The following is a 20,901-nucleotide window of genomic DNA, read 5'->3' on the forward strand; positions in this document are numbered from 1 at the left end:
GAATGACACCTCTTAGTATTGATTGCTTGCAGTTTTTATTCTGTTTCTACATTAGGACAAATACAGTTCATTCAGGGGCTTCTAAAAGCAAATCAATGGCCTTTCAGAAATTCATTCAGTGTTTGGGTTCATGCTTCAGTTCAAGCCATTCATTGATTTGGTGGGTGCGTTTTGAGAGCGTTCAAATCAAATCACCCTGATACATTTTTCAGGCAACTCTTCTGCCCTTCAGTAATAAAGTATGTCTATTGCTTTGTCTGAAGATGCCAGAGGGCCCAGGTCTGTGATCTGCACTTCAGGCAAAATGGGAGAATTATGTGGATACTGACTAAGGTGTGGTAAGACAAAGGAAAGTGTGAAGGCAGGATTTAGGCAAGGCACATAACTAACAAAGGATTAGGCTACAGCTAAGACCCGTGGTTAGAAAAAAATAGATGGAAACCTGAATTTTGGGGTGGTTAAAGTTGAGGGGAAAAAGTAGTCTTCAACTGGCAAAAGAGGTAATTACTAAAGCCAACAGTCAGAATGAGAGAGTTCCAAAGGAGATTATAAAAATCCACTAAGAAATAAGAGGCTAAGAACAAGCAAAGCAAAAAAAAAAAAAAAAAAAAAGAAAAGGCAAAAAGAGTGCATAAAGTAATAGAATGAGAACAGAATAGCAAACAGACAATTAAGCAATAAAGGAAAGGACTGTCATGAAGCTAACTGAACTAGTTTCTTCTTAATTGCATTCAAAATATAGAATGCCTCGGGATTCCCTGGTGGCGCAGTGGTTGAGAGTCCGCCTGCCGATGCAGGGGACATGGGTTCGTGCCCCGGTCCGGGAAGATTCCACATGCCGCGCAGCGGCTGGGCCCATGAGCCATGGCTGCTGAGCCTGCGCGTCTGGAGCCTGTGCTCCGCAACGGGAGAGGCCACAACAGGGAGAGGCCCGCATACTGGGAAAAAAAAAAAAAAAAAAAAATATATATATATAGAGAGAGAGAGAGAGAGAGAGAATGCCTCAAAAAACTCTGGGTCACAAATTAGGAAAAGCATAAATAACGATAGTGTCGAGGAAACCCATAATACAAAGCTACTGGAACCTTAAATCCTTTCAGAATATACCAGCATTCAATTGATCAGAATGACTGAGGTGCTTTACTGTGGTGAGTAGTTCCAAGTGGAGCTACTTACAAAGTAAACACTGATAAAAGAGGACTGAAAGACTACTTGCCCATAGCACAAAACTTCAGTAAAGCAGGGACGGGACTAGTCCTGAGCAAAAATGCAATGTAGGCTAAAGTCTACCTTTAAAAACCTTCCCTTTGCATTCATTAGCCTTTCCCACCTCTCGTATATATACAATTCTTTACCAATAGATCAGGAATCTTGTATTTAGAAGCAACACGGTATGGAGGAAACAAAATAAAATATGGAAATGTGGACTCAAAAATCCTGAATTTCTTTCTACAGGAAGAAACCCATAATGTGACACCAATGAACAAAACATTGACAGAATACTAGTCCAATCAGTTTCAGCATAAAGCCACAAACTATGAGAACTCAAACATATTAAAATTTATACTGAATTGACTATTCAATATATTAATGTAAGTCAGTGGTGGTCAATAACGTTAAGTCAATAAGGGGTACAGTACACATACACACACTCAGAATTAGATATTTCTAGCAGATGGAAATTCGGACAAAAATAAAAGTCAAATGATTTGGTAGCAGTGATATTGGTGGTATGGAAGTTAACCTTAGCTTTTCACTAAAGGGGAAAAGAGTTACTTTGTTCCCCATCTTATTCCTTAAATAAATATGTCAACTTGGACACAAAATTGGCATTCTTGGTAAAGAAAGAAAAATAGCATTAATAACTGATAATAGCTAAGTTTCAGGACAGGAAACTTGACCCAATGTTAGAGAAAACAAATACACTTATCCTTTCAAAAGAGCCAAGTCTGGTATGGAAGATAAGGATGTTTAATGAAACATACAATTTAATACAAAATAAAAATATAAGTAAAGAGGGAAAAGAACCAAAAAGCAACAATAAAAAAAGTTTTTAAAGCCCAGACAAGTGTGTAAAGAACCAAATAAACAGGACTGAAACACCGCCATCCTCTGTGCCAGGAGCCACAAGCAAATTAAAATGAATAAAACTTATGCAGCTGAGGTTCTGGGTATCCCAAAGATATTTTCAAGGGCTCTTAACACCAATTCCCTGTCAACTAGGGGACAGAAAATGAGGAGAAGGCTTCTCAAGTGAAGTGAGTGCTCACAGAGTGATGGAGCCAGATAAGGCAGTTTATATTCCAGGCTCTTCAAGGAAGGACAGAAGATTTCCCTCCCATTTGGGCCCTGAGTTTCTAAAGATAAAAAATGGTTAGCATTTAGTTTCTACAAAGAAAAGCAGGGACGGGACTAGTCCTGAGCACAAGTGCAATGTAGGCTAAAGTCTACCTTTAAAAACCTTCCCTTTGCATTCATTAGCCTTTCCCACCTCTCGTATATATACAATTCTTTACCAATAGATCAGGAATCTTGTATTTAGAAGCAACATGGTATGGAGGAAACAAAATAAAATATGGAAATGTGGAGTCAGAAATCCTGAGTCTGAATCCTTCTCTTCTGTTTATGAGGTGTGTGGGGGGGTGGTTCTGGGTTGTCACCTCTTCTATATGAGTTTCAGTTCTTACAAGCCTAAGAGGCTGTCGTATCAGAGGGATAGATCTACCAGGTCAATGTATATAAATATACCTTGTGAACTGTGCATCACTAAAGCCAAATAATATAATTGTCATGTAATTACTTGACTGTGGTATAGTTGCTAATTTGATACAATACCTATGTCACTGACCTGAAACTCCAAAATTAATCTCTCTCCTTGCTCCTATTATCCAAACTCGCATCTTCTAAGTGTAATAAGTCTCAGAAACCATATTAAAAAATAATCAGACTAAACTAATGTAGAGTAAGTTTTTAATCTCCTCTAGCTCTCCTATTGCATGACATGATTTACAAGCAGAAGGTTAACCTGCTATATTATAATGTCTCAGATAATTAAAATGAATTTGGGAGTATTTTTTGGTCCTTGAGCACACTTTCTATAATAACCATCAAGCTATTATCGTATGCAACTGGGTGATTTTAATTTCAGGAGATTCCTAAGGCAGAGACCCTCAGTTGGATATACCTAGTCAGAGAGCTAGAGGTTATTTCTGGCTCCAACACGTGCCACTAATACGAGACGTTCATCCTAATCAGGTTTTCAGTAATTTGAATTGTCCCCCTGAAAACTGGTCCCATGAACAGAAAATAAATACTCCAGCACCATATCTCATCATGAGACCTGGAAGTCATGATAGCTGATCATAACTGAGATGGTTCATGAGTCAGAATTGGCCTTTAGGCCACACTCCTAACCCATGATCTTTGCTGCTTTGGACATTAAATTGTGTATATTTAAAAGTCAAAGTACAAAAAAGTCTGGGAGATCTAAAAAAATGGTCAAAGAGAGTTATTAGAAAACAATTGTGGAGTGAATAAAATCATTGAGAAAGAGGAGGGTATGAAACAGCTCAACAGAATTGAGCACTTATTATTCACTATTGACTCCACACATGCACGTTCTCCCTTAAATCTCACTACAACCTAATGAGATAGGCTCTAAATTCACATACATTTTATAAATAAAGAAAATTAAATTGAGGGGTATTAAGAAACTTCCCCCAAATTTTATAGCCAGTATATGGTACTTTAAGAATTCAAACCCAAGTCTGTCTAATTAGAATAGAAATGCAATGAAGGATATTTGAAGGAACCTGGAATACCAAGACAAAGTCATTTTAACCCAGATTTGTGTTTCAGTACTAGGATCATGTGGCATGGCAAGTCTCAGTAAGCCAAGAGCTAAATGGTTTTAGTTTTTCAGTATTTAAAATAAACCATAAAGCACCTTAGGGAAAGTTATTTATCCATCTATCAGATATTTATTAGTGATTATTACATGCCAGGTATTGTTCAAGACATTAGAAATTCACCAGTAGGTGTCTCAGAGAATGATTCCTGCCATGATCACGGTCATTCTTATGATAAACTAATAGATTAATGGACAGAACACAATATAGTAAATGAGAAGGTAATGAGTGCTTGAGGGAAAGATAAAGCAGGGAAGAGGAAAAGAAGTGTTATGGGCAATTTCAAATAGGGTACTCAGAGAAGACCTCCAAAAGCTGACATAGGAAGAAAGATCATAAAGGATATGAGGAAGCAAGCCATTTGGATATATGTAGGAAATAAGTCCAAGGAGAATAAACAGCCAATGTAAACCTCCCAAGAATGTGATTGGCATGTTTGAAGAACAGTACAGAGGCCACGTGGTTAAAGCTGAGTTAGGGGAGAGTGGTAGAAAATGAGGCACGAAACAGCGAGGCAGGGGCACGTATGCAGAACCTTGTCAACTATAGCAGGGATTTAGGCTCCTCCTCTGAGGTGGGAAGCCAGTATAAGGTTACAGGTAGAGACAGAACATTATCTGCCTTATGTCACTAGCTGCTGTGTTAAGAACAGACTGTGATATAGATAAGTTGACATAGATATCACTTCTTAATATTATCAAATTATTTCACAACATTTTACATTTTACTTTCATGTTAGATAGAACACAAACAAAATTGCGTATCTTTTGCCACCACATGAAAAAAGGCGTAAGATCAATATAAATCACAGTTGACAATTCCGTTTTTGAGAAATTTACTAGAGTTGGCAACTCAATGAAATAGCATATCATTCTGATCATGCTGTGTTTTTATTCGTTCTAATAAATTAAAGAATTGCAAAGTTATTTAATATAGCTGACATTCTACTAATTTCAGGGGAACAAAGGTAACAAAAGTTCATAAGAGAATTCATTCAGAGTTCAATTCCACTTATCCTCCCACTCTACAGAGAACACAATTGGTAGTATGTAAGTGATTTTTTCCCATTAATGGCAGGATTTGATATTACTATTTTGATGTAGATTTGAACTAAATGAACTCAATCCCTTGATTAAACAAGACTTTATCACAGAATATGCCTGCACACTTTTGGCATTTTAACTTTATCTTAGTTCATAATATAGGCGCTATACATTTATTATTATGATATATTAGAGATCATTCCATTTTCTTTCATATGAGAGCAAAATCTAGAGGCAAAAGTAGTCTTTTCTTCCTTTCCACAGATACACATTCTCATGACCACTAGCTTCTTTCCAAAGGTCCCTGATGAATTATATTCCACAAATGCCAAACAGCCCTCTCACCCTTCCTCATGCTTAGTTTTTGAAACAAACTGCAATAGTGTCACATTATAAAATCACCTTGTACAATTCCCTAGACCATGGATTGCAATTTTCCTCAGAGAGGTGGTAACCAGCAGCAAAAGCAAACAAAACGTTGCTGACGATGAGTCTCTCTCAAGGGAGAAGATTAAGAAAACCAGTAAGCTTTGCATATTTTGCCTTACCCTTCACTGTCTCCTGTGTTACATTTCTAATTCACTCCCTGGATGATCTCATCCAGTCCCACAGCTTTAAATTCCACATGTACGTGACTGGCTCCCAAATTTATGCCTCCAGCCCTGAACTCCCAGCTTACATCGTAACTACATATTTCATAGGTCCACTTAGATGTCTATAGGTGTTTTAAGTGATCTTCCCTCCCAAAGTCTGTCTCTCTTACAAGTCTTTTCCTCTTCTCTGTAAACAGGATCTCCTATCTTTCAAATGATACAGGCCAAGCACCTTGGGGGTCATCCTTGACTCCCTCTCATACCCTAAATCCAATCTGTCAGAAATCCCGGCTTCCCTACTTACAAAATACATATGGAATCTGCCCTTCTCACCAGAGACACTGCCATCAAGCTTATCAAGCTACCACTATGTCTCACCTTAATCATTGTCATAACATGTTAACTGGCCACTGCCTTCAATTTATGCCCCCACCCCGCAATCTGTTCCTCACACAGCTGCCAGAATAATCAATCTGATCTAAATCTAAAGCACAGATAGGATAATTTCACTTCTTTGTTTAAAACTCTCCAATGGCTTTCTCAGGATAATGTCCACGGGCCTCACAACATGGCTGCAAGGTCCTGGTGGCATCTCTCTGATGTCCCCTCCTATCCCCACACCCCCTCATTCACTTTGCCACAGCCCCGGCCTCAGCTGTGTCACACTCACATACCCCTCAAAGCCTGGCGCTTGTGGTCTCCTCTGTCTATAACATGCTTCCCCAAGACAGCCACACAGGCTTCTGCTCAGATGAGAGAGGCCTTCCCCAGCCATGTTAATCTCACATGTATGCACCACCCTCATGCCACCACTTCCTGAGGAGTACTTAGTATTACTTGATATTACATCACGTTTTTGTTTCTGTGTATATTGTTACTATACTCAAACAAAATGTAAGACCAAGAAGGAGTAAGAGACATGTTCACTGCAACAAACTCAGAGTCCAGAGCAATGCCCAGCACACAGTAGGTGTTCTATAAATATTTGCCAAATAAATGAACAAACGAATGAATCATTGCTGAACCAAGGAGACGGGTATTGAAATAAAACACATGAGACAGCAGTACAGTTACCAATATAATCTCAAGGTCTAAATTCATCCATAAAACGCCTGGTAATCCAGACCCCTGTAACACCAAAAGGCTGAGGCAACACAAATGGACCCGAAGCTATTTCCTCAGAAGCATCTAATGAGAACTCAGATCAATACCAGAGATGTTCTTAAATATACTCAGTCTATCAGCAGTGAAGCTATGTTAAGTTCAACCATAAAAAAGCCTCTAATTTTCTGTGAATTTCAGTATATTTGCCTAAATCGATAAATCTGTTACACAGTATTTTATACTACCTGTTAAACATGTAAAGAAAAAGGTGTAAATGGCCTTTTAAGAGTTCTGTCAACATGTACCCCCATTGTGTCATATGTAGGCAGAATTAAGAAGAAATCTGTGAGAGAAAAGATCTTCAGAGAAAATACTACGATGGGCAAGACAGATATTAGCTGACAACTGATGTTTAACTACTTAAACCAACAGACATTAGCTGACAACGGATGTTTAACTACTTAAACCAACAGAATTTCTATAAGTTTCACTAAAAATTCAAATGGCACTGTGATCATTTTGACTTAGACTGCTAAAGGAGATGAAAAGCAGAAATCAGATCATAAGGAAAATGATAGAAGTATTACATGTCTGAAGAATTTCAGGCTACAGATCAATGACAATTGAAAGCAAGCTAAATTAATAAGCCCTAAACTAGGTGGAAGAAAAGCCATCTGTGCTAGTGAGCCTATATTAAGTCCTGGATCCTGGTAGAAGCATGTCAAGAAGGTTGCAAAGCAAAGTGACAAGAATAACTGAACAACAGCTGAACGTTTGTGATCTTAAGAGAAGCAGACCTCTAAGATTTAAATAGCTATGGATAGAGTTATAACAGTTTATTATTCTAAACAAATGTCCTCCTGGGTAGATTTGCAGATGAGACTGCCAGAGTGCTATCTAGAGCATCATGGAATGTGAAGGACCTGGGACAGCTGGACAGGTACCAAAAAGCAGCAACTGAAGACAAATAGAACTTCATATTTTCCAGGAGGAGAGACTGGCAAGATTTATGCCACTGACAGACAAAACTGAAGATGAATTATTAAAGAGTAAAGGAAATAGTAATTATAAGAAGCCAAAGTGGGTCCTTGAAGAAGACACTGTATTGCACTAATTCCATGTCTTTTGTTAAGTTTTAAAGTGATAATTCTGTGAAACATGAATGATTTTTTATCTGGACATTTGCAAAGCACTCAAAATAATCAGCACTTGAGGAATGAGAGGGATGGATACTTTAAATATGGGAAAGCGATGGCTCAGTGGACATCTTCTTTCAGTTCCCTCACCAATCTTCATCAGTCTTTTCTTAAATTGTTTCAATAAGCTGTGATTCTTATACCAAATCACAATTTCCTCAACACTTTTTAGAATATACAACCACTGAGTACCTGAGTATTGACAGACTTAAACACCATGGCCTTCTGAGTTAAAGAAGGATCAGGAAAAGGTCCAACGTAGGTGTGGTACCAGGAGAAAAGTGGAATAGTGTGACAAGTCTACAAGTTAGGTGGCAGAATCATATAGGGTGATTATATTCTGTTTTGAAAAAAAGTGTGAAATTATACTTTTATGCCCAAAAGTGTTGGGTACTTGGTCTACTTCTGAATTAACCCATTCTTACCCAGAGAAATAATTGTCTGGAGACCCATTTTAACAAAAATTAGAATAACTATCTCAGGGCTTCCCTGGTGGCGCAGTGGTTGAGAGTCCGCCTGCCGATGCAGGGGACGCAGGTTCGTGCCCCGGTCCGGGAAGATCCCACATGCCGTGCAGCAGCTAGGCCCGTGAGCCATGGCCGCTGAGCCTGCGTGTCCGGAACCTGTGCTCCGCAACAGGAGAGGCCTGCGTACCACAAAAAACAAAAACAAAAACAAACAAAAACAAAAAAACTATCTCAAAAGTATCTAACATTTTCATTTCAAAATGTGATTTAAAAAAAATACTCTGTATTATACCATAATGATGGATACATGTCATTATATATTTGTCCAAATCCACAGAATGCACAACACCAAGAGTGAACCCTATAGTGAGGGTGGAAGGGAGACACAAGAGGGAGGAGATATGGAGATATATGTATATGTATAGCTGATTCAATTTGTTATAAAGCAGAAACTAACACACCATTGTAAACCAATTATACTCCAATAAAGATGTTAAAAAAAAAAAAAAAGAGTGAACCCTAAGGTAATCTATGGACTTTGGACAATTATGATGTGTCTGTGTAGTATACCATGTCAAAAAGTTCCAAGCATACATGAATACTATGACTATATTCCAGGGTAATAAGAACCATTTAGATATATACACTGGGCATTATGGTAGCAAAGAGGCAGGATCCTGAATTCTACAGGGAATAACAGAAATGCTAGGGAAAGAATTCCAGAAAGGGCTTCCTCAAAGCAAAAAGAAAGGAAAAGCAGCCTATTGACAGCCCTGAGTGTGGTGCCTTGAGAGCACAGCAAGTTGTGGAGGAAAGACGAAGCACAAGCAGAAAGTAAGACAGTGGACGGGGCAGGAATTACCTCCTTAAAGACCTAATGCTGGGTGACTGGGTGGCTAGGAAGGAGGGGATTATGGAGAAGTCTGAGGAAACACTTGGGGGTGATCGGTATGTTCATTATCTTAATTATGGTGATGGTTTCATGAGTGTACTTATGTCAAAATTAATCAAGTTCTGCAAATTTTAAATATGTGCATTTTACTGTATGTCAATTATAGCTCAATGAAGTTTTGTTGGTTTGTTTGTTTTTAAAACTTTAATGCTATTCTAAAAATTTTAGACGTCCATGTAAAAGTTATGGGAAGCAACTGAAGCAGTTTAGGGAGCTAGTGAGGGATGGTCAGTGGCATTTCATTGCTTATTTTACAACTTTACAAGATGTTCCACACAATCAAACGAAAGACTTAATCAACTGCTATTTATCACGTTCCTATTATGTGCAAAGAACCAAGCTTCTCCCAAAACACAGAACGTTCCTTTAAGTAAGTAATGTGGATCTTCAATTCACTCATGTGAATTACAGATGTCTTCTATTTAAATAAACACTCAAATTTGATACAATCGATAAAGTCACTAAGGTTGTTTGCATTATATAATCAACTTTAATTCCAAACAAGAATTATGTAAAATAGTAAATAAACAAAATGCAGCTTACCTGGACATCTGTGTTTGTTTACATTATTTCTCTTTGGTAGAAAGGCAGTGTTCAAAAGTAACACATCCAAAATGCTAATAACCAATGTCAATTAAAGACCAAATAGAATATATAAAATATAACATGTAAATGAGAAATATGTTTTACTTTTGTCATGTATTACTTACATACAACTAACCAGGGTTCTACGTCCTATAGAGTATGGTATACAAATATAGTATTCAGAAATATGTGAATATCCATTAAATTGTACGTCCTTGAAGCTTTCTTTCAACTATCCTTCATTAAGGGAATAGTTACAGAAAAAGTCATAGTAGGGACCATGAAATACCACATGGGAATTTCAAAACAACACATTATAAAACTAAAAGCCTCCAAAACGTATTTCACGGTGAAAACTTTCAGAACAATGTGCTTATGAACATGCATACATTTGTAAATACAAAGAAATAGGATCGGAAAGTCAACAAAATGTTAAAAATGATCATTTATATGGAATGCAGTGGGTAGTGAGATACAAGGAGCTTCTACATTGTATTCAATATTTTTATATGCTATTTAAATGTTTTATAACACGAATATTTAGGTGTATTTTAAAATGAGGCATTTTTAATGCAGGGAAATTTGCATGAACTTCCTACAATATTTTTTGATTAAAAAACAAAACAAAACAGCTTTTAAACTGCACAAAGTTTAAAAGCCCTGCCCTACAGTGACACCAAATGGTGGTAGATCAAAATACAGTACACAAACAGAACATTGTTTAATTCAATTTCCTATAAACATTATGATTCCTTTGAAGAATTGGCAGCTTAACAGAACTAAATAATGTGGAAACAAATACTCAAAAACCTAGAATTTTTAATCAAAGAAAGTCTAGCACACCAAGTTTCAAATGTAAATTGTAGGCCTCTTTCTAAACTTCAGCTAAATCTTGTAATCCCACTGAATATTTACATATCTTATTTCTCACACAGTTAACCATGCTACTGTGAGCACAGTGATTTTACCTAATGGCTTATTGATTGGAAGATCACTGCTAATACAAAAAATACAGTCACGTAACTAAAATCAGGTTCTACACAATGGGAACCAACTTTTGGTAAGTAGGCAATATTTTGGGGAAATAAATGAGAAGGTTCTGGGGCTAAAGAGGGAAGGGAAGAATCCAAGAAAAGAGACAGGTAACTGATCCAATGAGTGAGAGTTTCTAGGAAGAATATTTTCATTTCTAAATCTTATTGATAGAAAATTAAGTTGAATAAAGCATGAGGCAAGGACATGCCAAATATGAACCAATTTCTCAGCAAAAATTTGTGTCCTGGACTATCCAGGGAAAAGAATATTTCAAGTTCAGCACATCGGTTAGTACTCAGTGTCTTCTGCCCAAAACCTAAACCAACAAATAAAATTAGCATGTAAACTGTCTCATTCATTTCAAGTCACACAGAAAGATATAGAGATGAACCACCTCCCAGAACGCTTCTCTAAAATAACAAAATACCATTTGACTAGAACACTTAGTCTCTCAACATTAAATGACAGCTTGTTCAGACTTTTTGATGGGTTATTGTTTTTCTTATGCCAAAATCCCCTGGAAAACAAAGGACATATAAATACACTATCAGCCACAAAACAAGTCAATAATAGCATTAAACTACTAGGTCCTGAATTCACAGCACTGGATATCAGTTCTAAAAGGTACCAGCCACCACCATGTCAACACCACTACTAGACTACAAGGCATAGACAGGGCCAGCTCTGGAACACCTGAGAACTGTCCTGCTCAAACTGGCCAATGCCTGAGTCAGAAGGGCTGCAGGGAGAATTAGTTCAGGGAGATACCTTAAGATTCTGAATTACCAGTAATAACAGATGAGTAACTAAACCCTTAGAACCATAAAAGTACCCAGGTCTAGTACACCTGCATTAAGACTGTTTTTTAAAGAATAGAGATAATATCAGGATTAAAGAATTTTGCTTCCAATTTCAAGGGAGAAATAAATAAAAGTGGATATGAAACTCTGTATTACAGGAAACCTGGAAAGAATATAGACATAGCAAATGGTTTAGTGGTTGAAAGAAAGCTTAAAGGATGTACAACTTAATGGATATTCACATATTTCTGAATACTATATTTGTATACCATACTCTATAGGACATAGAACCCTGGATAGTTGTATGTAATACATGACAAAAGTAGAACATATTTCTAATTTATATGTTATATTTTATCCATTCTATTTGGTCTTTAATTGACATTGGTTATTAGCATTTTAGATGTGTTACTTTTGAACACTGCCTTTCTACCAAAGAGAAATAATGTAAACAAACACAGATGTCCAGGTAAGCTGCATTTTGTTTATTTACTATTTTACATAATTCTTGTTTGGAATTAAAGTTGATTATATAATGCAAACAACCTTAGTGACTTTATCGATTGTATCAAATTTGAGTGTTTATTTAAAAAGAATACTTCTGTAATTCACATGAGTCAAATTAATGAATTTACATAACTGGATAAAAGAAAAATGTAAACTGACTGGCAAGTAACACAACTGCAGGGTTTTAACTGATTTTTGTTAAAATGAAAACAATGCTAGAAATCACAATATCAGTGTATAGAACCTGAAGATGAAACAGAGCTAACAGCAAGTCTATCTATAGTGAAAACAAATAAAAAGGCAAGCTTTGGCCCTATTTGGGTGCAAAGATTATCCCAACCTTTGACTCTTCCTTGTTTATGACTCTGTGATGAGTTTTCATCTAGAAATGATTAGCACTTTAGGTTTAGTCAATAAGTAAAGGCTTTTCTACAAGAGAAAAGTCTTGTAGGAATCTGCAGTTTAGCTTAACTCAAGATAACAGCCCGTCTTTGACATATACACAATTACATTAAGCATATAACTTTTAAAATAAAACAGGGCTTCCCTGGTGGCGCAGTGGTTGAGGGTCCGCCTGCCGATGCGGGGGGCGCGGTTTCGTTCCCCGGTCTGGGAGGATCCCGCATGCCGCGGAGCGGCTGGGCCCGTGAACAATGGCCGCTGGGCCTGTGCGTCCGGAGCCTGTGCTCAGTAATGGGAGAGGCCACGGCAGTGAGACACCCGCGTACCGCAAAAATAATAATAAAAATAAAACAGCATTATAGGAATCTTTAAAAATGTACCTGGTAATTATAATCAGTTTCCTAAAACCACCAAATTTATATCATTTATACAATGTCGATAAATTGAAAACACATCACTCTTTAATGAATTAGTGAACTTATTGAGCTTTTAATCCAGAAAGGAGAACAGAAAACTTCAAGGCATTCCATGCTGTTCATCATTTTTTGGGTAACTCTCAAGTATTGTTCAGAACTCTAAGCAAATTTTCCTGTCTTTTGGGGGATGGGCGGGAGTTTGAGACGTAGGGAGAGCCAGATTGGAAATGGTGAATAATTGATATGGAAAAAAAGGTGAAGTTGAAGAACATTACCATTTGTCACCCCCTCCCCCTCATTTTTTCTTCAACTGTCTTTCTGCTTTCTTCACCAAGACAATTATATTTTACAATGTTAGTACAACACAAACCAGAACTTGAAACAATATTTTTAGGAATATTCATAATCAACAGGTAATGAAGCTCTGTTCATATTTCCATAGCAGATGGTTTTCAACAGCGTCACTCCTTTCTCATTATATTCCATTTATAGTCAGGTATGATCCAGCATGGAATGTGGAGAGTCAAGGTCAAGTTTGTGTTGACCTGTCCTGAAATGGAAGTGATCCATTTCTGTCTTAAAATCAAAACTATAACCTCTAGCTCTGGTATCTGGGAATATAATTGTTTTAACTTTCTGATCCCTCTGAGCACACTGCTTGTAAATCATATCTCTTTGATGTGAACTCTCGTTTTCAAAGGCGGGCATAACCTGGCTATTTAAATAAACCTGAAATATCTGCAAGTTTGAGTTCATTCTTCCGTGACAATCACTAGAAAGAACATGGGAATAGTTTTAAATCTCTGTGATGATATGCAACATAAAAGGTTACTCGTTAAATAGACATTTTCACATAAGTTTGCATGTGTTTCAGGCTTAATGTGGATGGGAATATTTCAAAATTATAATTTTACATGTTATGCTTTTCATTCAAGAGTCAAAAAAGATGGGCAAAAATCAAAACTCTAAGTAGTCTGCGGTTAAAAATGTAATGCAAATTCTCTTGTGTCTCATATGGAAGATATTATGCCAAATAGGGATCAAGAGAACGACAGAGTGACCAGGTGAAAGAAAATAAATAAGGAAATTAAAAAAAAAGAAAAGAGAAAAACAAGATGAAGAGGAAAGAGTACTCTGGAGAATTGGGTAAAAAAAAGCATTTTTCTAAAGATAATAAATTTAAAAGTTTTATAATAAAAATTATAAGGCTGTGAACAGGAAAAAGGTGCTTTTTTTTCTTCTGAGTTTGTGAACTTTGGGTTCAGGATGGAGGGGTGAGGGAGGAGGGGAGGTGCTGTAGGGAGGGCTGAGTAGAATGGGTTCATGAAGACAGAGGAAGGAGTTTAAGAGCAAACGTCGACAACATGCCAAATATAGTATGTAGACATAGTCCTTTAGCTATCCAACCCAAATTTTCAAAATTATATCAAATACAATTCCATCATGTCCCTGGAAGTTGGTAATAATATAGCTGAAGGCTGCAGGAAAAAAATAATCTTATATATTAAAAAAAATGAAATACTACTTTAAAATATCATCATGATGGCTGAGTGTAACCAATCTCAAAATGATAATTTAATGGTAGAAGGAAAGAGCAGGAGAAAAGAAAGCTTGATAAAAAATCTTAAAGTTACAATACCACTAATATATAACACTGGAAAGTCTTTTTTCACCTCTTTAGACCCCAACTTCTATAAAGTAGGAAGCCGGAACAAGGTAATTATCAAGGTGTCTTGAAGATTTTCTAAAATGTATTCATTTTTCACCCTCATTGCCAAGAAAGAGACTATATTTCTAATTTCAGAGTCTAAAATATGAGATGAACTGAAGTGAATGATTAGAATGAAAAACTGAAGCTACTCTTGCAATATGTTGGAATACACAGCTCTAGAATAAATCACAAATATACTCTCTAGTCTTAGGAGTACAGGTTTCATTTTACATTTTGACATTAAAAGGAGAACTTTAAAAAAAATCATGTTTATGCTTTTGAAAAAAACCCTTGGACTTCATTTATGGCTAGAATTTCAATATATATTTTAAAATCAAGATAATTTCCCATAAATATCCTCAGGTTTAAAAAAAAATGCAAGATGGACATTAAATGTTTTTGAGCAATGATGATGTGAAATGAAAAGCCTTACATTTCCTTTTCTCTGTTTTTGCACAGTATAAAAATCCCCTCCAAAGAGAGCTGACACTGAGAGACAGTACTTACCACAACAGCAAACTGCTCGGGTTCACATAAGTTGTTATAGTCACTCTTGAATTGAGACAGTGAATTTAACTGTTCTTGATCAGGAAGATGCTTCATTAAGTTCTAAAAATTAAAACCAAAAGAAAATATCTTCACTAAATATGCTTCTTAAATTCTAGGAAAAAATTTTAATAAACTATGGGAAGGAAATCATTGAAGAAGTTAATCTTTAGTTTTATTTCTAGGTAACCTCCCTAATACTAAACCTTAAGCTACATTCTCTGCATCTTGAAAACAAAAATTTTCCTCTTCTCTATCCAGGGTTATTATATATTCAAATCAAGTACTACTGAATGTTTATTTGAGTAGCTATATATTGGAGAAAGAAGAATTCAACCTATACCAAAGGAACAGCTTTCTCACCTGGATAAATGTGATCAATTACATTTCAGCTTTAGGGAATTAAATGTCATAAATTTCAGGCAAAGCCAAACATATTTTAGCACTTCACTCACAGGGATAAAAGAAATCATCATATTGCTATTAATAGGCAAGGTAAAGAATGGAAAAGAAATCAAGGGAATTTTAATGACAGCATTTACAAGATTTAACCAATATGATTACAGTTTTAATAATAAAAATGAAGACATCTCTAAAACAAAGTAACTTTTCTGATGTGAAAGAAAATTTGAAAAGGCATTGAAGACACAGGATGATACACCTTGCAGATGAAAGCATATAGAGAGAACTTAAGTGCCATGGCTGTAACAGCCCTTTGCCTATATCATCTGCAGCCCAGAAACCACAGGTTCATTTGGTTGTTCTGGCTCCTTTGTCCACGCACAGCCACAGATATGGATCACTTCCATTTCAGGACATGTCAACATGTCACAAGCCACACACTTAGACAACAGAAACACTCCCAATGGAGAAAGACCAAGGGAATAAATATAATTACACTTCTCTGTTAAACCATCCCTTAGACAAAGTCTATATAGATCCTCTGTATCAAAATATAATCAAAATATAATCGACTATAATAGTATTATAGCGAGTTAGTATACGGATATTAAAATTAAGAAAGAAAAGAGTGGTTGGTGCTCACAATTCCAAATTACACCATCTATAAACTCTGTACAAGCCCAAAGTCAAGTACAAATTATAATTAACCCTACATCATGCTGAATATATTTAAGGAGGAAAAATAACCCCAAAGGTGTTATTAGTTAAAAAATAATGTTAGAGAATGTTACATATCAAAGAGTTAGATCAAAGAACAAGTTTTTGACTCACTGTGTACCTTTGGACATAAACTTGGTTGACTGGCCAAAAACAAACAAAAAAGTGGCAATTTAAGATCATCCCTAAAAAAAGTATTCACCATTAATACTATCAAACTGAATAAAAACAATAAAGGTATATGATTTTCCCATATAAACAGAAGCTTCCCTTAGTAGAATTGCCTGAGATCAAAACACCTGGTTATTAATATTTTCTTTTAATCATTCTAGTTGACATCTGATCTATTTATTACATTGGGCTTCTGAATTTCTTCAGCATCCTTTCAGATAATCATCATATCCCCTTAAGTATTTTTAGTTAATATATACTTAAGTTTTCATCTTTCATCACAAATTCATTAATTTTTCACTTCATTATTTTTGCTTTCTAAAGTAATGAAACTATTGTGATTTGTAAGAGTACAGGCCCGACCTTCCTTTGTCTCTCCCTGCATCATATTTCCCATCCTAAGCTCCTATTGAACTAAATTCTTCAGTTGCCCCCACACACCCAGCTTTTCCCTCACATGATCCCTCTGCTTTTTTCTACATACATGCCATATTCAACCTTTAAGGACACTTACACACAGATACGCACACTTAGCACATTACCTAGTTCTAAAACAACCTCAACACAGCCATGTTTATCCTGTATTATAGTTATATATAAATGCCATCTCCCTTGCCACTCCAGAAAGGTAAAGTCTATGTCCGATTGAGCCTAACACCATGCCCTGCACATGGTGAGCACCATGAAATACGTGCTAAATTAATTAATTAATTAAAGACTGATGGGACAAAGGTAAATGGGTAACAACGAGGTGGAAAAATAACATGCAAAGATGACATCAATACTGACATCTTGTTATATATGAATAAATAACTAGATATGCCATAATAAGATCATGACAATGAACAAAGCCTACCAAAATAATGATTATTACAAAGTAATGCTTTTTCCATGCCCTGTTCAAAACAGGCAAGTTCTTCACTTTACAATTAGAAAGTATTTTTAAAATTAAAAACAAGACTTCAAATAGCATAAAATTCTTATTGTTAATGAATATTTGAAGACTTTGCATATGTCTAAACTAAATTTTTAGATTTTAAATTCATAAGATTGGTTTTATATTTAGCAAGTGTGATAACCAGAATAATGCCCCAATCCCACTAAAATGTTCACACCTAATCCTCAGAACCTGTGAAATATTAGGTTACATGACAAAGGGAATTAGGGTTTGGGATGGAATTAAAGTTGCTATCAGCTGACCCTAAACTAGAGAGATTATCCTGGATTATCCAATGTGCCCAATGTAATCACAAAGGTCATTAAAAGTGGAAGAGGGAGAGAATAACAGAGTAAGAGGAAGATGTGACTATATAAGACAGGAACAGAGAGCTGCAACATTGCTGGCTTGGAAATTAAAGGGAGGCATCAACCAGCCAAGGAATGCAGGCAACCATGAGGAGCTGGAAAAGACAAAGAAATGAACTCTCCTCTGAAGCCTTCGGAAAGGAATGCAAGTCTGCTGACACCTGGACTTTGGCACGGTAAGGCCCACACCAGACTTCTGTTCTACAAAAATGTAATACATTTGTTTTATAGTAAGCCACTAGATTTGTGGTAAATTGTTAAAGCAGTAATAGAAAACTAATATATTAATAAATTATATGGAACTGAATGTTCTTAGGACATGAATTTTAAAATGCAAACTTTTTTCCATCTCAAACAACAAAAGCCACATGATCATCCAAAATATTCATATAATCAACTTAAAAGCTACTCTGTAAATATTTAACAAATACATTGTAAAAAATACATATGCATTAAGTAGAAATATTCTGTTGAAGGACTTACAAATCTACTCTCAAGAACAAAGCACATTCACGATCAACAGCAATAAACACAAAATGTAGTAAAGAGAAACTACTAGAGGGAAAAAAAATGCTTGAAAAAGGTTTGTTGAATTAGGTAGTTTATGAGTCTGAGACTCAGCACAAATCACTGATGGGATTATATATTACCACCACACTTAGAAGATGGGACAGACAAAACCAAGAACTTCCAAGGATACCACTTACTGATGGATTAAAACATCTAGAATATTTTTAATCAGTTGTTAACATAACTAATAAGAATAAAAGATAGCAAACTGAAGATATTATTCTCCCACTGTATGATTTGTGGTCTGCTTCTCCAACTTTAAATTCTGTCAAGACATGCATTACTGTACCTTATGTATAGAATTCAGCAAGTAATTCTGAAACCATACTAGCACTCATTAAATAATCCTGTGAGTAGAAAATATTTTAAAAATCTTCCAGCCTTCTGAATGATTCAGAATACCATGCAAACAAATTTCTAGAATTCATGGGAACACAAATGACTCAAGTAAGGGTCGTTAATCAAGATAACTCTAAATAAAGAGAAAATTCCCTCAATATTCTATACCAAACAATAATATACCTTTATAAGACATATAAGCCCAAGAAAAATACATTCTATAAGGATTATACAAATATATTTAAATTAGCATATTACTAGGCTTAACTGTAACAAAAACATAAACATACATGTAAAAGTAAACAATTTGCCTTTCAAAAACAGTCATTTGAAATAATTGAAATGTAATCATTTGATAGCATTATATTTAGTTTGCAGTTAAGAGAAGATGCAGAGCTTTATCTCCTGGCAATGCAGAAGTTATGCTCAAACTAATTATGCAGCAATGATTTTCCAGTTGAATGATTTAGTTTAAGAATTTTGCTTCACTTACAGATTTCTATTTAATGAGAAGCTTGCAATGAAATATTGGAATTTAAGCTCTCTGCCTGTTTGTTTACCTGAATCATAGACTCTCCCAACTGTGTTTCATCCACTTCCAATATCATCATTTTGATTTCCTCATATGGCACCCGAAAAGAACTCAGGAAGATTGCTAAGAGGAAGAGGAAAAAAAAGGTTCATAATGAAGAAGGTAAGAAAACAATTTGAGATGTAGTTCTATATATAAAATCAAAAATAATTCATAAAGTGAGAGATTTTAATTATTTAATATAATTACTGTGGGGGAAACTTTCATTACCACATTTTATACCCTCCTCCAGTTTTAGAACTAGTGTTTAAACAACAGTCCTATATTATTATGCTGGTTCTGAGGTTGATTTTTAATGCTTAGTTATTAGCCTAACATAGGAATGGTGCCAATTTTGATGTGATTTTAGAAAACTGAAATATGTTTAGAACACTATAGAGATATCACACTGTAATGAAAAGAACCATAAAACCTCAATATGTACATGTAATATTTATCTACTCATGTGTGTTATTAGCCCGCATAATTTCTTCTGGCCTTACTAAATAGTTCAGGAAAAAAATTTTTTTAAGAAAACTGCTAAGCAGTGCATTAACACTTTTCCAAGTTATAATAGCACTTCACTGTTCAGAAATATTGTAGACAATATGCCAGAGAAATACCTTTTTTATGTAACTAAAGCTTAAATATGCAATATTAGAACACAAATTTCAATGGAAAATTGTCCAAATGGACTAGATGGGATAATATGTTATTACTGAGAATTTCAACATTATTTCCATTTTTATACCTCATACATCTTATGTTAAAACACAATGATTTCAAAAGTATATAAGAATATTTTCATAGCATTAGATTTAATGCTTTTACTGTTTACCCCTTATTTGACTAGTATTATTGTTTCTTCTGTCCAGTGACAGATGTCACTTCTTGTACACACACAGACCTTGCTACCACTACTTACTACTTTGTTTTATATACCAAACATATCATTTCACTTGTAGGTATTTTCATATAAAAACACTATTTTACATAAGACAGAGAAAACATGATCTTTCTTGGAGTAAGGCTGTATTCCTGAGGATACCATGGATCAATTACAGACGAACAATGAGAGCACCATCTGTGTTATCATCAGCTTCATTCACACATTTTGAACTCACACAATCATAAATGTGGGATAAAAGTGCTAGAAATTATAAATGTGTATAATCCTCAATATCCCAAGCATAAGGTGGAACAAAGGAGCTAAATGATATTGTAAAAGATAGAGATTAGTGGAATTATAAAAGGATAACCCCATTATAGACATTAGAAAGCACAAAAATATAATAACTATATGATCTCAAAGAGATAATCAATGAATAATTGAAAGAGGGAATAAAATCTAAATCTGTACATCATGTATAAAACAAGTTGCATATGATTGTAGGATTAAATATAAATATTAACAAATAGGAATACTAAAAGAAATTTAGCATGGCAAATTAGCTCATTTATGGTTAGAGAAAAACATATGAAAAGATTGATATCTGAAAAAATAAAAAGAAAACACTAAAACAATTAAAAGCACTTAAAACAATTAGAAAGCAAGGAAATT

The 20,901-nt window shown here is 35.3% G+C and overlaps 1 protein-coding gene across 1 annotated transcript in view; it reads right to left on the reverse strand.

The window, feature by feature from the left end:
• DIAPH3 (diaphanous related formin 3) overlaps positions 1-20,901 on the reverse strand; it is a 408,148-nt gene that overhangs the window by 265,276 nt on the left and 121,971 nt on the right. The window contains 2 exon segments of the mRNA XM_024767214.1: positions 15,227-15,328; positions 19,330-19,424. Of these exon segments, the coding sequence (XP_024622982.1) occupies positions 15,227-15,328; positions 19,330-19,424 (197 nt within the window).

Source organism: Neophocaena asiaeorientalis, unplaced genomic scaffold (assembly GCF_003031525.2).
Source record: "Neophocaena asiaeorientalis asiaeorientalis breed wild unplaced genomic scaffold, Neophocaena_asiaeorientalis_V1.1 scaffold127, whole genome shotgun sequence".
NCBI lineage: Eukaryota > Metazoa > Chordata > Mammalia > Artiodactyla > Phocoenidae > Neophocaena > Neophocaena asiaeorientalis.